Source organism: Rhinoraja longicauda, chromosome 8 (genome assembly GCF_053455715.1).
Source record: "Rhinoraja longicauda isolate Sanriku21f chromosome 8, sRhiLon1.1, whole genome shotgun sequence".
Classification (NCBI taxonomy): domain Eukaryota; kingdom Metazoa; phylum Chordata; class Chondrichthyes; order Rajiformes; family Arhynchobatidae; genus Rhinoraja; species Rhinoraja longicauda.
Genome location: NC_135960.1, coordinates 45,192,062 through 45,211,441, shown reverse-complemented (window position 1 = coordinate 45,211,441; position 19,380 = coordinate 45,192,062). Strand labels below are relative to the sequence as shown.

General features: G+C 43.0%; 1 protein-coding gene across 1 annotated transcript; it reads right to left on the bottom strand.

The window, feature by feature from the left end:
• Positions 1-2,751: 2,751 nt before the first annotated feature.
• On the bottom strand, positions 2,752-18,785 carry gcgb (glucagon b). The gene is made up of 6 exons (XM_078404499.1): positions 18,691-18,785; positions 16,060-16,218; positions 11,597-11,716; positions 9,895-10,032; positions 4,857-5,013; positions 2,752-3,030 (listed from the first exon to the last, which is right to left on the bottom strand). The coding sequence occupies exons 1-6, from the start codon at positions 18,783-18,785 to the stop codon at positions 3,022-3,024; spliced, it is 678 nt and encodes a 225-aa protein (XP_078260625.1). The 3' UTR covers positions 2,752-3,021.
• Between the last annotated feature and the right edge of the window lie 595 nt (positions 18,786-19,380).

The following is a 19,380-nucleotide window of genomic DNA, read 5'->3' as shown; positions in this document are numbered from 1 at the left end:
TCTGGAGAAAAAGAATAGGTGTGTTTTGGGTTGAAACCCTTCTTCAGACCCATTTCGCTGAAATGTCAATGACTTTCACTGTACCTTGGTACATGTGATAAGTAAAGTGCCATTGTATCATTGCACCATATTCTGCAGGGCTTCATGTCCCTATCATGTTTAATTACTTCAACATACCAACATTTAAAAGACATTTGGACAGATACATGGATAGGACAGGTTTAGAAGGAAGGTGGGCTGAGTGTAGGTGGGGCATGTTGTTTGGCCTGGGCAAGTTGGGGGTGAAGGGCCTGTTTCCACGCTGTATGACTATAACTCAGCAGGACAGGCAGCATCTGTGGAGGGGAATGGACAGACAATGTTTTGTGTCAGGACCCTTCGACAGAACTGTCAGAGTCACACAGCAAAGAAACAGGCCCTTCAGCCCAACATCCATGCTGACCAAGATGCTAACCATCTAAGCTGATCCCACCTGCCTGCGTTTGGCATATCCCTCTAAAGCTTTCCTATCCATGTACCCATCCAAGTGTCTTAAATGTTGTTACAGTAGCATCATCAGTGTCATGTGTTTTTGATCATTTTTAACCCTTTCTGTTGCTGGTTTAAATTTAAATGACATTGGGTTATTGATTTGTCATTTTACAAAAGGTTCATGAGTGATATTCGTTTTGTTGTCAGCTCTGTACGATACGATACGTTAATACTTTATTTATCCCAGGAGGGAAATTGGTCTGCCAACAGTCATAAAACACACAAAGATACATGAAACATGAAATTAAAGTGACGAGCGGAAAGGATTGGGTATGTGCAAAGATTGTGGGGAGGGGGAGTCAATCTACCCCACACGACAGAAGAGGGAGGAGTTGTACAGTTTGATAGCTGTCAAACTAGGCCAAAACCCCATCCTCCCCTCCAAGATCAGCTTCCATGAATCCAACTCCGCCCCCAGGATGGAGCCAGCCGTTTTGATGAGTTTGTTTTTCCTGTTGGCGTCTGCGACCTTCGCCCTGCTGTCCCAGCACACGACAGCGAAAAAGATGGCACTGGCTACCACCGATTGGTAGAACATCTGCAGCATCTTACTGCAGACATTGAAGGAGTGGAGCCTCCTCAATGTATATATGTACATCCATGATTATGATGGAGGCAGAAGCGGCAGCAGATGCTGGAATCTGTAGCCAAAACTTAGCAGGTCAGCCAGCTCACAGGGAATGGACAAGTGACATTTTGGGTTGGGACCCTTCATCTTCACTGAAAGAGAGGAGGGGATGTAACCAGTGTAAAGAGATAGGGTTGGGGTGGGGCAAGGACAAGCCAATGATAGGTGGATACAGGTGAGGTGTACATCTTTGGCTTGGTAGATCTTGTCTCACCCCTCCCCTCCATCCCACCTATTGCTGCTGGCTAACCTCCCCTCTTAATCTATCATCCCACCTATTTTTACTGCTTCTTCCCCTCTACAGTGAGGTTCCCGAACCAAAAACGTTGACTATCCATTTCCCTCCACAGATGCTGCCTGGCTCGTTGAGTTACTCCAGCATCACCCATTATTTTTGACCTATTATTATAGTTTTCACTCGGTTACCTGTACTGCTGAGGTGAAATTAGTTTAGTGCCCCCCCTTTATAGTATATCAAATAAATAATGTGTGTAAACAATCTTCTGTGCGAGATTTCTCTTTAAGAACTTTACAATTTGCTTGCTGGATATGAGCATCTTCAACACCAAGCAATGGATTAGAGATAGAACATTAAGGTTAAACAAAATGTTAATAGGATGCTACAGTGGTACATCTGGTAGATTTGCTGCCTCACAGCGCCACAATCCTGACCATTGGTGCTGTCTACGTGGAGTTTGTACGTTCTCCCTGTGACCGCGTGGGTTTCCTCCGGGTGCTGCAGTTTCCCCCCACATCTCAAAGATGTACAGATTTGTAGGTTAATTGGCCCTCTGTAAAATCACTCCTAGTGTTTAAGGAATGGATGGGAAAGCAGGATAACATAGAACTAATGTGAACGGGTGATTGATGTTGGAAGGTCCTGTGTCTATGTTGCTCTATGTTGCTCCCTCCCTCCCTCCCTCCCTCCCCCTCTCCCTCCCTCCCTCCCCCTCTCCCTCTCTCCCTCTCCCCCCTCCCTCCCCCATCCTGTGTTGTGCCCCTGGATGAAAATATAGTTGAACGATCATATATTTGCATCCTAAATGAGGATGAGAAAACATTTCTTCACACAGAGAGTGGTGAGTCTGTGGAATTCTCTGCCACAGAAGGTAGTTGAGGCCAGTTCATTGGCTATATTTAAGAGGGAGTTAGATGTGGCCCTTTTTGCTAAAGGGATCAGGGGGTATGGAGAGAAGGCAGGTACAGGCTACTGAGCTGAATGATCAGCCATGATCATATTGAATGGCGGTGCAGGCTCGAAGGGCCGAATGGCCTACTCCTGCACCTATTTTCTATGTTTCTATGTTTCTAAACATAATGAAGATTCAGTGAAACTGAACTACAGATTTAGTGCCATGAAAAGTTTTATTCATGCTTACAGGTTGTGCCTTGTAGAGGTTTGCAATAGTTATCTGCTTAAAACATACTTAATTTCAAACTGGGATATTAGACTTTTTGTTTAAACAAATCTTTTAAATGAAAAAGATTTAAATAGATATTGATTACAATTATTTGTTCAAATATATACAAATTATTTGTTAGAAAAATAATTTTCCAAAATAGATCTGAACAGGTAGTTTGGTCCATTGATACAGAATTGCTGAGGTGATGCTTAAACTTCTCATGCTATTCCTTTAAAGTATCCTTTTAATAACATTTATTTACTTAAATTCCTGCTTCAAAACACATTACACTTTAAGTAGATTCTTTTGCATGCAAAGCAATATGGCTTCATATAACATTGTGTTACTTGCAAAACACATAGCTGTAAATATTTTATCAAGGCATGGCCAATGTTACATCACAAAATGCTAAACTGAAATCAGATCCATCTTTTACTTGAACTCGCTGAAAATTCCATTTCAGAGTCCCTGCAGGGAGAACAGCAGTTAGATTCTTTGCACAGAAAATTAAGCTGCATAAAGATTTGTGAATAATATTACTCAAGTCAAACAGTGAACGCAATATTCATAAACGCAATATATATTTCAGGTCTCGACTCATTAAAATAGCAAAAGGACTCGATATTGCCAGAGACCTGATAGAAGCATATAAAATTATGGGAGACACAGATAGAGCAGACAGCAACTTATAACCTTATAGCAGCACGGTGGCACAGCAGCAGATTTGCTGCCTCACAGGACTTGAGACCCGGGTTCGATCCTGACTACGGGTGCTGTCCGTACGGAGTTTGTACGTTCAAAACCTATCAAAACCTCCACTCATCTGTATCCATCTATCACTCACCAAGCTTTGTCCTGCCCCCACCTCTCTTCCAGCTTTATTCCACACCCACCACAATCAGTCTGAAGAAAGGTCCCAACCCAAAATGTCACCCATCCATGTTCTCCACAGGGTGTCTCAGTAGCGCAGCTGTAGTTGCTGACTCACAGTGCCAGAGATCCAGGTTCGATCCTGACTATAGATGCTGTCTGCACAGAGTTTGCAAGTTCTCCCTGTGACTGCGTGGGTTTTCTCCTGGTGCCCCATTTTACCCCCACATTCCAAAGAAGTGCAAGTTTAGAGATTAATTGGATTTGGTAAAATTGTAAGTTGTCCCTAGTGTGTAGGATAGTGTTCAAGATGGGCCAAAGGATCTGTTTCTACACTGTATCTCTAAAGTTTACAGTCTTTTTCCCTGGGAGGAAATGTCAAAGACTAGGGGCATAACTTTAAGGTGAAAGGGCCAAGTTTGAAGGAGATATGTGGGACAAGATTTTCACTCAAAAGGTGTTGGATGTCTAGAACGTGTTTGCAGGGGTAATGGGGAGGTAGATACGATAGTGATGTTTCAAAGGCTTTTAGATGGGCATGTGTATAGGCACTTGGACAGGTACATGCATAGAGAATAGATAAAGGAATAAGGAATGCAGCATTAGGGATAAAGGAAGATCAAAGTGGTTAGAGTTATACAGTGTGGAATCGGGTCCTTCGGCCCAGCTTTCCCGTGCCAACCAACATACCCCATCTACACTAATCCGCCTACCCATGCTTGGCCCATATCCCTCTAAACCCATCCTATCCATGTACCTGTCTCAATGTTTCTTAATGTGAGAGGGGGAAAGTTTTAAGGTGAGACAGGGGACGTTTTAAGGTGAGAGGGGGAAAGTTTTAAGGTGAGACGGGGGACGTTTTAAGGTGAGAGGGGGAAAGTCTAAGGTGAGAGGGGGAAAGTTTTAAGGTGAGAGGGGGAAAGTCTAAGGTGAGAGGGGGAAAGTCTAAGGTAAGAGGGGGAAAGTTTTAAGGTAAGGGGGAAAGTTTTAAGATAAGAGGGGGAAAGTCTAAGATGCGAGGGGGAAAGTCTAAGGTGAGAGGGGGAAAGTTTTAAGGCAAGGGGGAAAGTTTTAAGATAAGAGGGGGGAAATCTAAGGTGAAAGGGGGAAAGTCGAAGATGAGAGGGGGAAAGTTTAATGGAGATGTGCTGGGGAACATTTTTTTTTACACAGACTGGTTGGGGCTGGAACGAACTACCAGGGGTGGTAGTGGAGGCAGATACGATAGTGGTGTTTAAGAGGCATTTAGATAGGCACATGGATATGCAGGGAATGGGGGGATATGGATCACGTGCAGGCAGATGAGATCAGTTTAACCTGGCATCATGTTCGACACAGGCATTGTGGGCTGAAGTACTACACTGTCGTACGTTCTATGTTCTTTGGCTGTAGATATATTTGGCAGTAGTATAATTGCTTCTTACCTTAACTCGTCCTTTTTGGATCCAGTTGACAAAGTCCTTGGCAGCCTTGGTGTCCATTACAGCGCTAATCTCACTGGAGAAGGTTCCATCGTCATGTCTTCTGTCCAATTCATCAGGAAGCACTTCGTTCGGGTTTTCTTTACTCTCTTCTGAAAACCTGAACATTTGGCAAGAACTTTAGAGAATGAATGAGTTCATAAGTCATAGCAGAATCAGGCCATTCGGTCCATGGAGTCCACTCCGCTATTCAATCATTGCTGATCTAACTTTTCTATTTCAACCTCATTCTCCTGCCTTTCCTCCTTGACCTTTGGCACCCTTACTAATTAAGAACCCGTCAATCTCCACCTTAAAAATAACGAATGACTTGGCCTCCATAGCCTTCTGTAGCAAATAATTCCACAGAGTTACCACCCTCTGGCTAAAGAAATTTCTCCTCATCTTCTTTCGACAGGTATGTCCTTTTATTCTGAGGCTGTGCCATCTGATGCTGGTCTCTCCCACTATTGGAAACATTCTCTCCACATCCTCCCTTTCCAGGACTTTCACTATTCTGTAAGTTTTCAATATCAAATTAGCCCAAGTTAAATTAAAGTGGTATAGATAGCTCTTCTAAAAAGTGTTTCCATAATGCTAATTGGAAATAATATAACAAATGAATCAGAGAAAACTATTTGTATTACAAGAGCCACGTTGGTTATAATACAATCTCAATTGAGCAGTAGAGAATCGCTTAAAAGTTACTATGGAACTTGACAAGTAGAAAAAAACCTGTCTTTTGGAAAAACAGAGGGGGTGGGGCGGGGGGGTGAGAGGGAATGTTTCCATGTAACCTCTCCGCAGCATTCAGACATCTTTGTCTCTTAAAAACACTATCTGTCAGTTGCACCTCAGGTGGCCATGGAATTGATTGACAATTGTTTCTTTTGACATTTGTGCAATTATACTCTATTAATCAATATATCAGGTTTTAGTAAGCCTGAAAGTAAGCATGCAATTACAGCAGGCAGTGAAGAAAGCAAATGGCATGTTGGCCTTTATAGCGAGAGGATTTGAGTTTAGGAGCAAGGTGCTTCTACTGCAGTTATACAGGGCCGTGGTGAGTCCACACCTGGAGGTTTGTGTGCAGTTTTGGTCTCCTGCTATTGAGGGAGTGCAGCGTAGGTTCACCAGGTTAGTTCCTGGGATGGCAGGACTGACATATGATGAAAGAATGGATCGACTGGGCTTACATTCACTGGAATTTCGAAGGGTGAGAGGGGACGAGAGGGGATGTTGTAAAAACATATAAAATTCCTAAGGGATTGGACAGGCTAGATGCAGGAAAAATGTTCCCGATGTGAGGAGAGTCCAGAACCAGGTGTCACAGTTTAAGAATAAGGGGAAGGCCATTTAGGACTGAGATGAGGAAAAACATTTTCACCCAGCGAGTTGTGAATCTGTAGAATTCTCTGCCACAGAAGGCAGTGGAGGCCAATTCACTGGATGTTTTCAAGAGAGAGTTAGATATAGCTCTTAGGGCTAACGGAATCAAGGGTTATGGGGAGAAAGCAGGAACGGGGTACTGATTTTGGATGATCAGCCATGATCATATTGAATTAGGTGCTAGCTCGAAGGGCCTACTCCTGCACCTATTTTCTATGTTAGTATTTTTAGCTTGGAGCATCAAAAATGAGCTTATTGAAAATCTTAGGGGAAAAAATAACTCTGTTAGTGTGAGTCTGATATGCTCTCACCTCAACCCCTTCCCTCCATTGACATAATTGTCTTTATACGGCGATTTATTATAACGCTGGATTTCTTGGGATGGCTATATGCCTGATGGGAGAAAGGAAAAGAGAGAGTGAGCGGAGTGAGCCGTGTCCTTGAACATGCTAATGGCCTGCATGCTGCCTCAGCAAGGCCAGCAGCATAATCAAGGACCATCTCACCCCGCTCACTCAGCAAGGCCAGCAGCATAATCAAGGACCATCTCACCCTGCTCACTCAGCAAGGCCAGCAGCATAATCAAGGACCATCTCACCCTGCTCACTCAGCAAGGCCAGCAGCATAATCAAGGACCATCTCACCCTGCTCACTCAGCAAGGCCAGCAGCATAATCAAGGACCATCTCACCCCGCTCACTCAGCAAGGCCAGCAGCATAATCAAGGACCATCTCACCCTGCTCACTCAGCAAGGCCAGCAGCATAATCAAGGACCATCTCACCCCGCTCACTCAGCAAGGCCAGCAGCATAATCAAGGACCATCTCACCCCGCTCACTCAGCAAGGCCAGCAGCATAATCAAGGACCATCTCACCCCGCTCACTCAGCAAGGCCAGCAGCATAATCAAGGACCATCTCACCCCGCTCACTCAGCAAGGCCAGCAGCATAATCAAGGACCATCTCACCCCGCACACTCAGCAAGGCCAGCAGCATAATCAAGGACCATCTCACCCCGCTCACTCAGCAAGGCCAGCAGCATAATCAAGGACCATCTCACCCCGCTCACTCAGCAAGGCCAGCAGCATAATCAAGGACCATCTCACCCCGCTCACTCAGCAAGGCCAGCAGCATAATCAAGGACCATCTCACCCCGCTCACTCAGCAAGGCCAGCAGCATAATCAAGGACCATCTCACCCCGCTCACTCAGCAAGGCCAGCAGCATAATCAAGGACCATCTCACCCCGCTCACTCAGCAAGGCCAGCAGCATAATCAAGGACCATCTCACCCCGCTCACTCAGCAAGGCCAGCAGCATAATCAAGGACCATCTCACCCCGCTCACTCAGCAAGGCCAGCAGCATAATCAAGGACCATCTCACCCCGCTCACTCAGCAAGGCCAGCAGCATAATCAAGGACCATCTCACCCCGCTCACTCAGCAAGGCCAGCAGCATAATCAAGGACCATCTCACCCTGCACACTCAGCAAGGCCAGCAGCATAATCAAGGACCATCTCACCCCGCTCACTCAGCAAGGCCAGCAGCATAATCAAGGACCATCTCACCCTGCACACTCAGCAAGGCCAGCAGCATAATCAAGGACCATCTCACCCCGCTCACTCAGCAAGGCCAGCAGCATAATCAAGGACCATCTCACCCCGCTCACTCCTTCTCCCCTCTGGCAAGAGGTACAGAAGTGTGAAAACACACACCTCCAGATTCAGGGACAGTTTCTTCCCAGCTGTTATCAGGCAATTGAACCATCCTATCAACCACTAGAGAGCAGTCTTGAGCTACCATCTACCTCATTGAAGACCGTCAAACTCTCTTCAATCAGCTTTTATTGGACTTTATCTTACACTAACCGTTATTCCCTTTATCCTGTATCTGTACACTGTGGACGACTCAATAGTAATCATGCACAGTCATTCCTTTGACTGGTTAGCATGCAGCAAAAAGCTTTTTACTGTACCTATAAACTAATAAACTAAAATAAACTTTTCCAGAACAGCTATTGAATTTGATGGATATTTGAGCAATGATTAGATTTGCAGTTAAATTAATACAATATTGAAACTGTTATAACATAACAAAAAAGACAGCTTAATTTTAAATTTTATTTGTACGATACAATCTTTCTCTATCGCTCTTATATTATTAATAGAAAGCATAATTCAATTGTAATAATACTGCAGTATTATCTTCTTAATGTTTTCTAATTTACAGTGGATTGATTTTACTGTTAATTTACTTAACTAATATTGCATTATTTATTGAACATCTGACTTTTATAAAATAATTTAGCTTATATTTATTATTGTCATGTTGTACATTGAAAAGCTTTGTTTTGCATGATATCCATACAGATCAGATATAGATGGGTCTCGACATGAAACGTCACCTACCCAAGCTCTCCAGGGATGCTGCCTGACCCACTGAGTTACTCCAGCACTTTGTGTGTTTTTCAGATTGAGCATACAACCAAGTCAAACTCAAATAAAATAGATAGAACAAAGGGGAAGACAGTGAGTGCAGAATATATAGTTCTCAGCATTGGAGCGCACCAGTTCCATAGATAGATAAAGTCCAATGTCCGCAATGCGGTAGAAGTGAATTGGACAGTACGGTAGCTTATGGGAGGACAGTTCAGAAGACTGATAACAGCGGGGAAGAAGCTGGTGCTGTGCGCTTTCAAGCTTCTCTACCTTCTGCTGAACGGGAAAGGGGACAAGAAGTTACTGCTATTTAATTCGTTTTTAGTTTTAGTTTAGTTTAGTTTATTGTCACGTGTACTAAGGTACCGTGAAAAGCTTTTCTGTTACGTGCTATCCAGACACTGGAAAGACTATATATAATTATAATTGTCAAGGGTCAAGAGTCAAGAGTGCTTTATTGTAATATGTCGAAGATCGAACAATGTTCGAAGTCGATTCCTGACAAAGGGATCGCAAGCTCCACGATGTTAGACCGCAGGCTCCCGAGGTTGGAGCTCCCAAAGTCGATCCCCAGCAAATGGACCGCCAGCTCCACGATGTTAGGCCACAGTGCGGACGGAGATACGACACGGAAAAAGTCGGATATCCATCGAGGAAAGAAATTAAAAATGTTTCCCCCACCCCCCCCCCCCCCCCCCCATAATACAAAACTAAAGATACACTAAAACATACATTCACACACAGACTAAACACAACAAAAGAAAAAAAGGAGGAGACAGACTGTTGGCGATGCTGACATCGTACGGTGCCACTCGGTGTTATAATATGTATCATATAATATATGATTACAATCGAACTATCGACAGTGTACAGATACAGAGTAAAGGGAATAAAGTTTAGTGCAAGATAAAGCCCAGTAAAGTCTAATTAAAGATAGTCCGGGTGTCTTCAATGGGGTAGATGGTAGCTCAGGACTGCTCTCGAGTGGTGATAGGATGGTTCACTTATCAGGCCATTGAACCATCCTATCACCAACCAGAGAGCGGTTCTGACCTCCCACCTATTTCATTAGAGACCCTCAGAATATCTTTGATTAGTTGGATCTTTGATATGTTTGGTCTAAAATCACATAACAATAGTCATAACGTGAATGATTCAATAATAATTGGAAGTACTTACTCCCTTCTGCTGTGTCCTTTTATCAGCCAGTCAATGAAATCCCTTGCCACTTTCATCTCCAGATATTCACTTAAGTTATTCTTGTAGCTTCTGTCTGAGTATCTGGTAGATTCAATGTTTCTCTTAGAAATGCCCCTGCTAAATTTCAGCAAATATTTTTCCGTATGAGTGGAGCTGGTATTTAGAGTAATATTAGCACACCGCAAACATTTCAACAAAGATAATCCCGATATCAAGATGTACAAACATTAGTAATGTACAAGTTCCACATTGCATCCATTTGTATGGCATCCACTCACATAACACACTGGGGAGTGTTGTAGAGCAGAGGGATTTAGGAGTGCAAATACATAGTTCCTTGAAAGTGGCATCATAAGTAGATAGGGTGGTCAAGAAGGCTTTTGGCACATTGGCCATCAGTCTTGAGTATTGAGTAGAGAGGTTGGGAGGTTATGTTATAGTTGTACAAGACATTGGTGAGGCCACATTTGGAGTATTGTGTAGAAAGGAACTGCAGATTCTGGTTTATACAGTAGACACAAAATGCTAGAATAACGCAGTGAATCAGGCAGCATCTCTGGAGAACAAGGATAGGTGATGTTTCAGGTTGGGACTGGAGGTAAGAAAAGGCCAGAACAAAGCAGGGCTAACAACAGATGACCAAGGAAGCCTATAATGGCCCATTGTTGGCTGGGGAAGAGGTGATAACGAAGGAATACAATGTACAATTTTGTTTACTCTGTTATAGGAAAGATGGAAAGAGTGCAGAGAGGATTGGCAAGAATGTTGCCAGGACTCGAGGGAATGAGCTCAATGGAGGGGTTGAGAGGCTAGGAATTTATTCCTTGGAGTGCAGGAGGCTGAGGGGGGTGGGTGGGGTGGGGGGGGGGGGAATCTTACAGAGGTGTACAAAATCATGAGAGGAATAGATTGGATAAATGCAAAGTCTTTTACCCAGACTAGGGGAATTGAGAACCAGAGGACATAGGCTTAAGGTGAGGGGGGGAAATTTAATAAGATTTAATTTAATTTGAGGGGTAACTCTTTACAGAAAGGGTGGTTGGTGTATGAGCTGCCAAAGGAGATAGTTGAGGCAGGTATTATCACAATGTTTAAGATACATTTAGACAGGTACATGTATAGGATAGGTTTAGAGGGGAATGGGCCAAATGCAGACAGGTGGGACTAGTGTAGATGGGACATGTTGGTCCATGTGGGAAAATTGGGCCGAAGGGCCTGTTTCCACACATTATCACTCTTTAACTTGCTTTGTTTATGAAACTTGATTGTACTCATTGAAATAGCAATTGAAAAGAATGAAAGATTCGGGGCAATTGAAGCTCCTACGGCTTGGAGCTCCCGAAGTCGGTCCCTAACCAAGGGACTGCGAGCTCCATGATATTAAGTCTGCAGGCTCTTGGTAGCGGTTGGAGCTATCAAGGTCAATCCCCAGCAAGAGGCCACCAGCTCCTTGATGTTAGGCCACAGTGTCGATGGAGATATGATATGGAAAAAAATTGCATCTCCGTCAAGGTAAGAGATGAAAAAAGTTTCCCCCAATCCCCCCCCTACCCAATACAAAGCTAAAGAACACAAAAACATACATTTAACAACATACTAAAAACAACAAAGAAAGAAAAGGACGACAGACTGTTGGCGAGGCTGCCATTGTACAACGCCACCAGGTGGATGAGTGACTCACCCATTTTGGTGCTTGCCGTAACCTGCCAGTGAATCTACAAAGAGTTTTGCCTTGAAGTAGTCGGAGATGGAATCAACATCACTTGTATAAGTTCCTTCTACGTGTCTCTTTGCTTTGTCACTCCTTGAAGAGAACTTAAACCATGAGTAAGTGGCACATGTAAAAATTACATTTGCAAAATCTTTTACCCCAGGAAGCGGCCGCCATTACAATTTTAAGTTATGTCATGATCCTAAGATGCAACATTTGTGACCCGTATCCATCTATCACTTGCTAGGCTTTATCCTGCCCCCACCTTTCTTTTTGTTTCCTCCCCCCCACTACATCAGTCTGAAGGGTCCTGACCTGAAACCTCACCTGTCCATTCCCTCCACAGATGCTGTCTGACCCGTTGAGTTCCTCCAGCACTTTGTGCTTTGATATTTAATGGACAAGAAATTTATGATCAGGAAATTATTTTATTTTGCGAAATAGTGAGATTTTATTATTTAAATGCATTTCTTAAATGTTGATTTTATACAGCAAGTGAATATAAAACATGGAAAAGTACAGCACAGGGGGAGGCCCTTCGGCCCACAGTCCATGCCGAACGTAATGCTGAATCGTGTGCCTATTACATGTGCCTATCCAAAAACCATCTAATGACACAATCATATCTGCCTCCAGCACTCCTGGTAGTGCATTCCAGACATTCACCACTCTTTGTGTGAAAAACCTGCCCCGCACATCTCCTTTAAACATTGCCCCTCTCACCTAAAAGCAATGGCCTCTCATCTTTGACATTTCCATCCTGGGAAAAAAAGGTTCTGACTGTCTACCCTATCTATGGCTCTCATCAATAGACAATAGACAATTGACAATAGGTGCAGGAGGAGGCCATTCGGCCCTTCGAGCCAGCAGCGTCATTCAATGTGATCATGGCTGATCATTCTCAATCAGTACCCCGTTCCTGCCTTCTCCCCATACCTCCTGACTCCACTATCCTTAAGAGCTCTATCCAGCTCTCTCTTGAATGCATTCAGAGAATTGGCATCCACTGCCTTCTGAGGCAGAGAATTCCACAGATTCACAACTCTCTGACTGAAAAAGTTTTTCCTCATCTCAGTTCTAAATGGCCTACCCCTTATTCTTAAACTGTGGCCCCTTGTTCTGGACTCCCCCAACATTGGGAACATGTTTCCTGCCTCTAACGTGTCCAGCCCCTTAATAATCTTATACATTTCGATAAGATCTCCTCTCATCCTTCTAAATTCAATAGACAATAGACAATAGACAATAGACAATAGACAATAGACAATAGACAATAGACAATAGGTGCAGGAGTAGGCCATTCAGCCCTTCGAGCCAGCACCGCCATTCAATGCGATCATGGCTGATCACTATCAATCAGTACCCCGTTCCTGCCTTCTCCCCATACCCCCTCACTCCGCTATCCTTAAGAGCTCTATCCAGCTCTCTCTTGAAAGCATCCAACGAACTGGCCTCCACTGCCTTCTGAGGCAGAGAATTCCACACCTTCACCACCCTCTGACTGAAAAAGTTCTTCCTCATCTCCGTTCTAAATGGCCTACCCCTTATTCTCAAACTGTGGCCCCTTGTTCTGGACTCCCCCAACATTGGGAACATGTTATCTGCCTCTAATGTGTCCAATCCCCTAATTATCTTATATGTTTCAATAAGATCCCCCCTCATCCTTCTAAATTCCAGTGTATACAAGCCCAATCGCTCCAGCCTTTCAACATACGACAGTCCCGCCATTCCGGGAATTAATCTAGTGAACCTACGCTGCACGCCCTCCATAGCAAGAATATCCTTCCTCAAATTTGGAGACCAAAACTGCACACAGTACTCCAGGTGCGGTCTCACCAGGGCCCGGTACAACTGTAGAAGGACCTCTTTGCTCCTATACTCAACTCCTCTTGTTACGAAGGCCAACATTCCATTGGCTTTCTTCACTGCCTGCTGTACCTGCATGCTTCTTTTCAGTGACTGATGCACTAGGACACCCAGTTCTCGTTGTACGTCCCCTGTTCCTAACTTGACACCATTCAGATAATACTCTGCCTTCCTATTCTTACCACCAAAGTGGATAACCTCACACTTATCCACATTAAACTGCATCTGCCATGCATCCGCCCACTCACACAACCTGTCCAAGTCACCCTGCAACCTCATAGCATCTTCCTCACAGTTCACACTACTACCCAGCTTTGTATCATCTGCAAATTTGCTAATGGTACTTTTAATCCCTTCATCCAAGTCATTAATGTATATTGTAAATAGCTGCGGTCCCAGCACCGAGCCTTGTGGTACCCCACTAGTTACTGCCTGCCATTCTGAAAGGGACCCATTTATCCCCACTCTTTGCTTTCTGTCTGTCAAACAATTTTCTATCCATGTCAGTACCCTACCTCCAATACCATGTGCTCTAATTTTGCCCACTAATCTCTTATGTGGAACCTTGTCAAAGGCTTTCTGAAAGTCAAGGTACACCACATCCACCTGCTCTCCCCTGTCAATTTTCCTGGTTACATCCTCAAAGAATTCCAGAAGATTAGTCAAGCATGATTTCCCCTTCGTGAATCCATGCTGACTTGGAACAATCCTGTTACTACTATCCAAATGCTCCGCAATTTCGTCTTTTATAATTGACTCCAGCATCTTCCCCACCACTGATGTCAGACTAACTGGTCTATAATTTCCCATTTTATATACTCCTATCAGGTCTTTCCTCAGCCTCTGGCATTCCAGAGAAAGCAATCCAAGTCTGTCCAACCTCTCCCTGTAGCTTATGCCCTCTAATCCAGGGAGCATTCTGGTGAACCTCCTCTGCGCTCTTTCCAAAGCCTCCAGCCTTCCTGTAATGGGGTGACCAGAACTACATGCAATACTCCAAACATGAATGCAGTTTTTCTAACAGCAATCTGCTAACTGATTGATATTTGCCAATAGAACCAAATGTGTAAAAATAATTCATTAGGTTTAAAGAATGGCTGTTGATAGAAAATTGGCTAAAGAGCAAGATATTAATAAATGGAAATCTTTCTGAGTGGAAAGTGTACGGAATATTGAAGATTACTATTGATTACTGAGCACCAGGATTCGGAGATTTTTTGATTATCGCAGAACTAGACCAATAGGTGTTAGATGAATTTTATCACAGATAATCACAACATATTATATGTGTGAACAAGGAAGCAAAAGAGGGTACAAATGTTAAGTGGAACTGCTTACTGATATTGATGAGATTCAAGTGGTTAAGACTATAATCTCTGAACCTTACTGCGCTGCTGTAGTAGAGGTAGAATGGTTAGCAGTAGAAACAAAGAACTGCCGGTGCTGGTTTATACCAAAGATAGATACAAAGTGCCAGAGTATGTCAATGGGTCAGGCAGCATCTCTGGACATAAGGGATGGGCGATGTTCTGGGTCGGGACCCGGTAACAGTTGGATTAACGGACTGAAAGAAATAACAAACTATGGAGATGCTGTAAATCTCGTGAGAACATGAACGACTAGAAGACTCAACAGGTCAGTAACCATCTATAGAGAAAATAGAGATGTTCGCTTATAATGTTAATCTTCTTCAGAGAAGAACATCGACAAACCAACTTGAAGAGTCAAAAATGAAAAGATACTCATTTAGGTATTATGAATTTAAGTTATGGTGAAAGGTTAATGAACTTCAACTAATTTATTGGTGTGGGCATTATGGAAGTGCAGATGCTGGAATACAGAATACTGGAGGAACTCAGCGGGTCTGGCAGCATTTCTGAGAAAAAGAATAGTTAACGTTTTGGGTCGAGGCCCTTATTCAGACCAATAGAATTTTGAATAATCTGAAGACGGGTCTCAACTTGAAACGTCACCTATTCCTTTTTTTCCAGAGATGCTGCCTGACCCGCTAAGTTACTCCACAATTTTGTGTCTATCTTCGGTGCAAACCAGCATCTGCAGTTCCTTCCTGCAGACACTGGAATCTTGTGGTAGAGTGGATGTGGATAGAGTGGATACAGAGAGGATATTTCCACATGTGGGAGAGTCTAGGACAAGAGGCCATAGCCTCAGAATAAAAGGACGTACATTTAGAAAGGATACGAGGAGGAATTTCTTGAGTCAGAGCGTAGTGAATCTGTGGAACATTGCCACAGATGGCTGTGGAGGCCGTCATTGGGTATTTTTAAGGCGAAGATTGTGACAGGTTCTTGATTAGTGGGTGTCAGGGGTTATGGGGAGAAGGCAGGAGAACGGGGCTGAGAGGGAAAGATAGATCAGCCATGATTGCATGGTGGAGTAGACTTGATGGGTCGAATGACCTAATTTTGTTCCTAAAACTTATGAACTTCCTGTGCTGTACTGTTCTGTGTTCTATATGACACATAGAGGTGACTAAAGGACATTGTTCAGTATTACCAGAGACACTTATTGTAGGTGTAAAAAAATACTAAAGGAAAATACTTTACCCATTTGCCGGGTGGTTCAACAGCCATTCTACGAATTGTTTGGCACGCACCTTGTCCATATGTATACTGTAGTCACTGCCAATCATGCCTTCTATATGCCGTTTCACATTCTGTAGTGAATTGGATTTATCCAGAGAGTTCTCTGAAGTGTCCAATGTACTGTTTAGAAATATAGTTGCATATTATTATTCATACCTAACAAATGATGCATGAAATCATTTATATCACATGCTTAATATTTCTCTGTAACTACATAAATGGAAACAGCAAATTAAATCAGGTTCTTCAACACTATACAACACTAACCTCAGCAACTATGATCTTCTATGAACTGTGTCTTTGGTTGAACTACAGGCTTTAGTCTTTGCACTATTACGGTTACCGCATATGATGATTATTAATTTGTTCTATTTTTTATCATTTATTGTCTGTGCTAATGTACCTGTGTTTACAGGCTGTTTAGCCTCAGCAAGTAAAACTAATTTTGCCATCAGTACGTATGACAATTGAGTACTCTTGACTAAATTGACTAGGGTCCTCTCACCCCTTCCAAGGTCTATTTGACCAGCGGTTCAGGAACAGCTTCTTTCCCTCAGGCTGTTCGTCTACTGAAATGCTCCACCTGACTCGGAGGGGGGGGGGGGGGGGGGGGGGTTTAGCACCTCACATAGCACTGCACTTTATAATCTCATTTAATGTGCAATTAATAATTTACCTGCTCTCATTGATGGTTTTAAATTCACCGTTTACATGCTGTAAACTCTAGGTTAAATGCTTTACCTTTTACCGTTTACATGCTTTAATCCCCTGTCTATATGTATTGTATTGTATTGCACTGTCAAATTGTATTGTACTGTATCGTATTGTACTGCACTGTCATCCCCTGTCTATATGTTTTGCATTTGTATTGCAATATGGCCCCTGGAGGCACTTTGTTTCGTCCCATTCGGTGCATGATCTGTAAGGAGTGGAATGACAAATAAACTAAACTTCAAACTTCAAACAGTGGAGCAGTGGGTAGAGCCACTGCCTTAGCACCAAAGCCCCAGCTTTGATCCTGACTACAGGTGCTGTTTGTATGGAGTTTGAAAGTTTTCCCTGTAACCGTGTGGATTTCCTCCAGGTACTCCGGTTTCCTCCCACACTCCAAAGACGTGCAGGTTTGTAGGTTAATTGACTTCTGTAAATTGTAAATTGCCCCTAGTGTGTAGGATAGTGTTAGTGTATGGAGTGATCACTTGTTGGCGTAGACATGGTGAACCGAAGGGTCTGTTTCCGCGCTGTATCTCTAAAGTAAAGTAAATAGCCATTCATTTAATTTAGTGTTTTGGGATCTCCCTTGGTATAAATTCAGGAGATAGAGGGCTTCCTGTTTGCAAATGCGCTTGAAATAATAGGAATAAAACCTCCAGAAATCGGAGGTGCAAAGGGACTTGGGAGTGCTGGTGCAGGATTCCCACAACATTCATCTGCAAGTCAAATTGATGGTAAAGAAAGCAAACTCGATGCTAGCATTTATTTCAAGAGGGCTTGTATACAAAAACAGGGATGTAATGTGGTAAGGAGCTGGTAAGGCCATATTTGGAATATTGAGAGCAATTTTGGGCACCATATCAGAGGAAGGATGTGCTGACTCTGGAGAGGGTTCAGAGGAGGTTTACAAGAACGATCCCAGAAATGAGTAGGTTAACCTATGATGAGTGTTTGTCGGCACTGGGCCTGTACTCTATGGAGCTTAGAAGAACGAGGGGGGACCTCATTGAAACATACAGAATAGTGAAAAGCTTGGATAGAATGATGTGCAGAGGATGTTTCCACTAGTGGGAGTGTCTAGGACTAGAGGTCATAGCCTTAGAATTAAAGGACATTCATTTTAGGAAGATGAGGAGAAATTTCTTTAGTCAGAGGGTGGTGAAGCTGTGGAATTATTTTCCACAGAAGGCTGTGGAGGCTAAATCAGTGGATATTTTTAAGGCAGAGATATTGGATTCTGGATTAGTGCAGGTGTCAGAAATTATGGGGAGAAGGCAGGATAATGGGGTTAGGAGGAAGAGATAGATCATCCATGATTGAATGGCGGAGTAGACTTGATCGGCCGCATAGCCTGATTCTACTCCTATTCCATATGACCTAGATTGCACCAAAGTCATGGTTGAAAGTTGCACTCAGACTTAGTTGCAAAGGTGATATATTCTATGAAGCAGCACAATTGGGCAAAGCATTAGATTTATTTTCCTTTGCATTAAAAATATATTTAAAAACTTCGAGTAACTTTATTAAAACAACAAAAATTGAAATGCATAACGACAAAACTAAAGATGTAAAGCGGATATTTTTAACCCTTAAATGTCTGCAATTATCACTGAAACAATGATGTTCGTGATACTGACATAAATAATAATAAAAGTTAGCTTTGGAAAATGGGTGTTTTGATTCACGTAAGCAGCAATAAATGGTGCTAGTCTTCCCGAATGGGTAGTTGAGTTAATGGAATCTGGTTTTGGCGGCATAACAGATATCAGGATGACTTTTTAAGAAACGTATCAATTTAATAAAGTGTTCGAACTGATGGCTAGTTGCCTTTCAATGTCCGTTAGCTTCTGCAGTTCATTTTTCGGAAGAATAACGTACCTGGATGTTTCTTCCGAGTCCTGTATTGGTTTTTGGGAACTATTCTGTGCTAGCATCAAAAGCAGCACTACCACAACAGAGTCAATGCCTTTCATCTTATCCTGCTGCAAACAAGCACACATTCAAAGGAGAGCATAAAAAAATAGCCGATTTCACTGGTGGAAAAAACGAAGAAATTATTCATGTTCATACATTTATGTTCATAAGTTCAGGTCTACTCTGCCATTCAATCATGGCTGATCTATCTTTCCCTGTCAACCCCATTCTCCTGCCTTCGCCCATGACCCCTGACACCATTACTAATCAAAAATCTGTCAATCTCCGCCTTAAAAATATCCCTTGATGGCCTCCACAGCCATCTGTGGCAATGAATTCCACAGATTCACCACCTTCTGACTAAAGAAATTATTCCTCATCTCTTTTCTAAAGGTACGTCCTTTATTCCGAGGTTATGGCCTCTGGTCCTAGACTCTCCCACTAGTGGAAACATCCTCTCCAAATCCACTCTATCCAGGCCTTTCACTATTCGTAACTTTCAATGAGATTCCCACTCGTCCTTCTAAATTCAGGAAAATGTAGAAAATTCTTGGAGTTAAAAATGAATTGCAACTCAGACACAAGCAAGTCATCTCATCTTCCACATCAATAATAGACAATACCACAAACACAGCTTTCTTCTTCTTTACACTC

Bases quoted from the DNA above. Each gene is read 5' to 3' on its own strand.
- gcgb (XM_078404499.1), bottom strand. From the start codon at position 18,785: ATGAAAGGCATTGACTCTGTTGTGGTAGTGCTGCTTTTGATGCTAGCA. The intron at 11,717-16,059 runs GTAAAGTATTTT...CTCTTCAAGGAG, and splicing joins TTGAACCACCCGGCAAATGG to TGACAAAGCAAAGAGACACG. The intron at 5,014-9,894 runs GTAAGTACTTCC...CCAAATGTTCAG, and splicing joins AAAGGACACAGCAGAAGGGA to GTTTTCAGAAGAGAGTAAAG.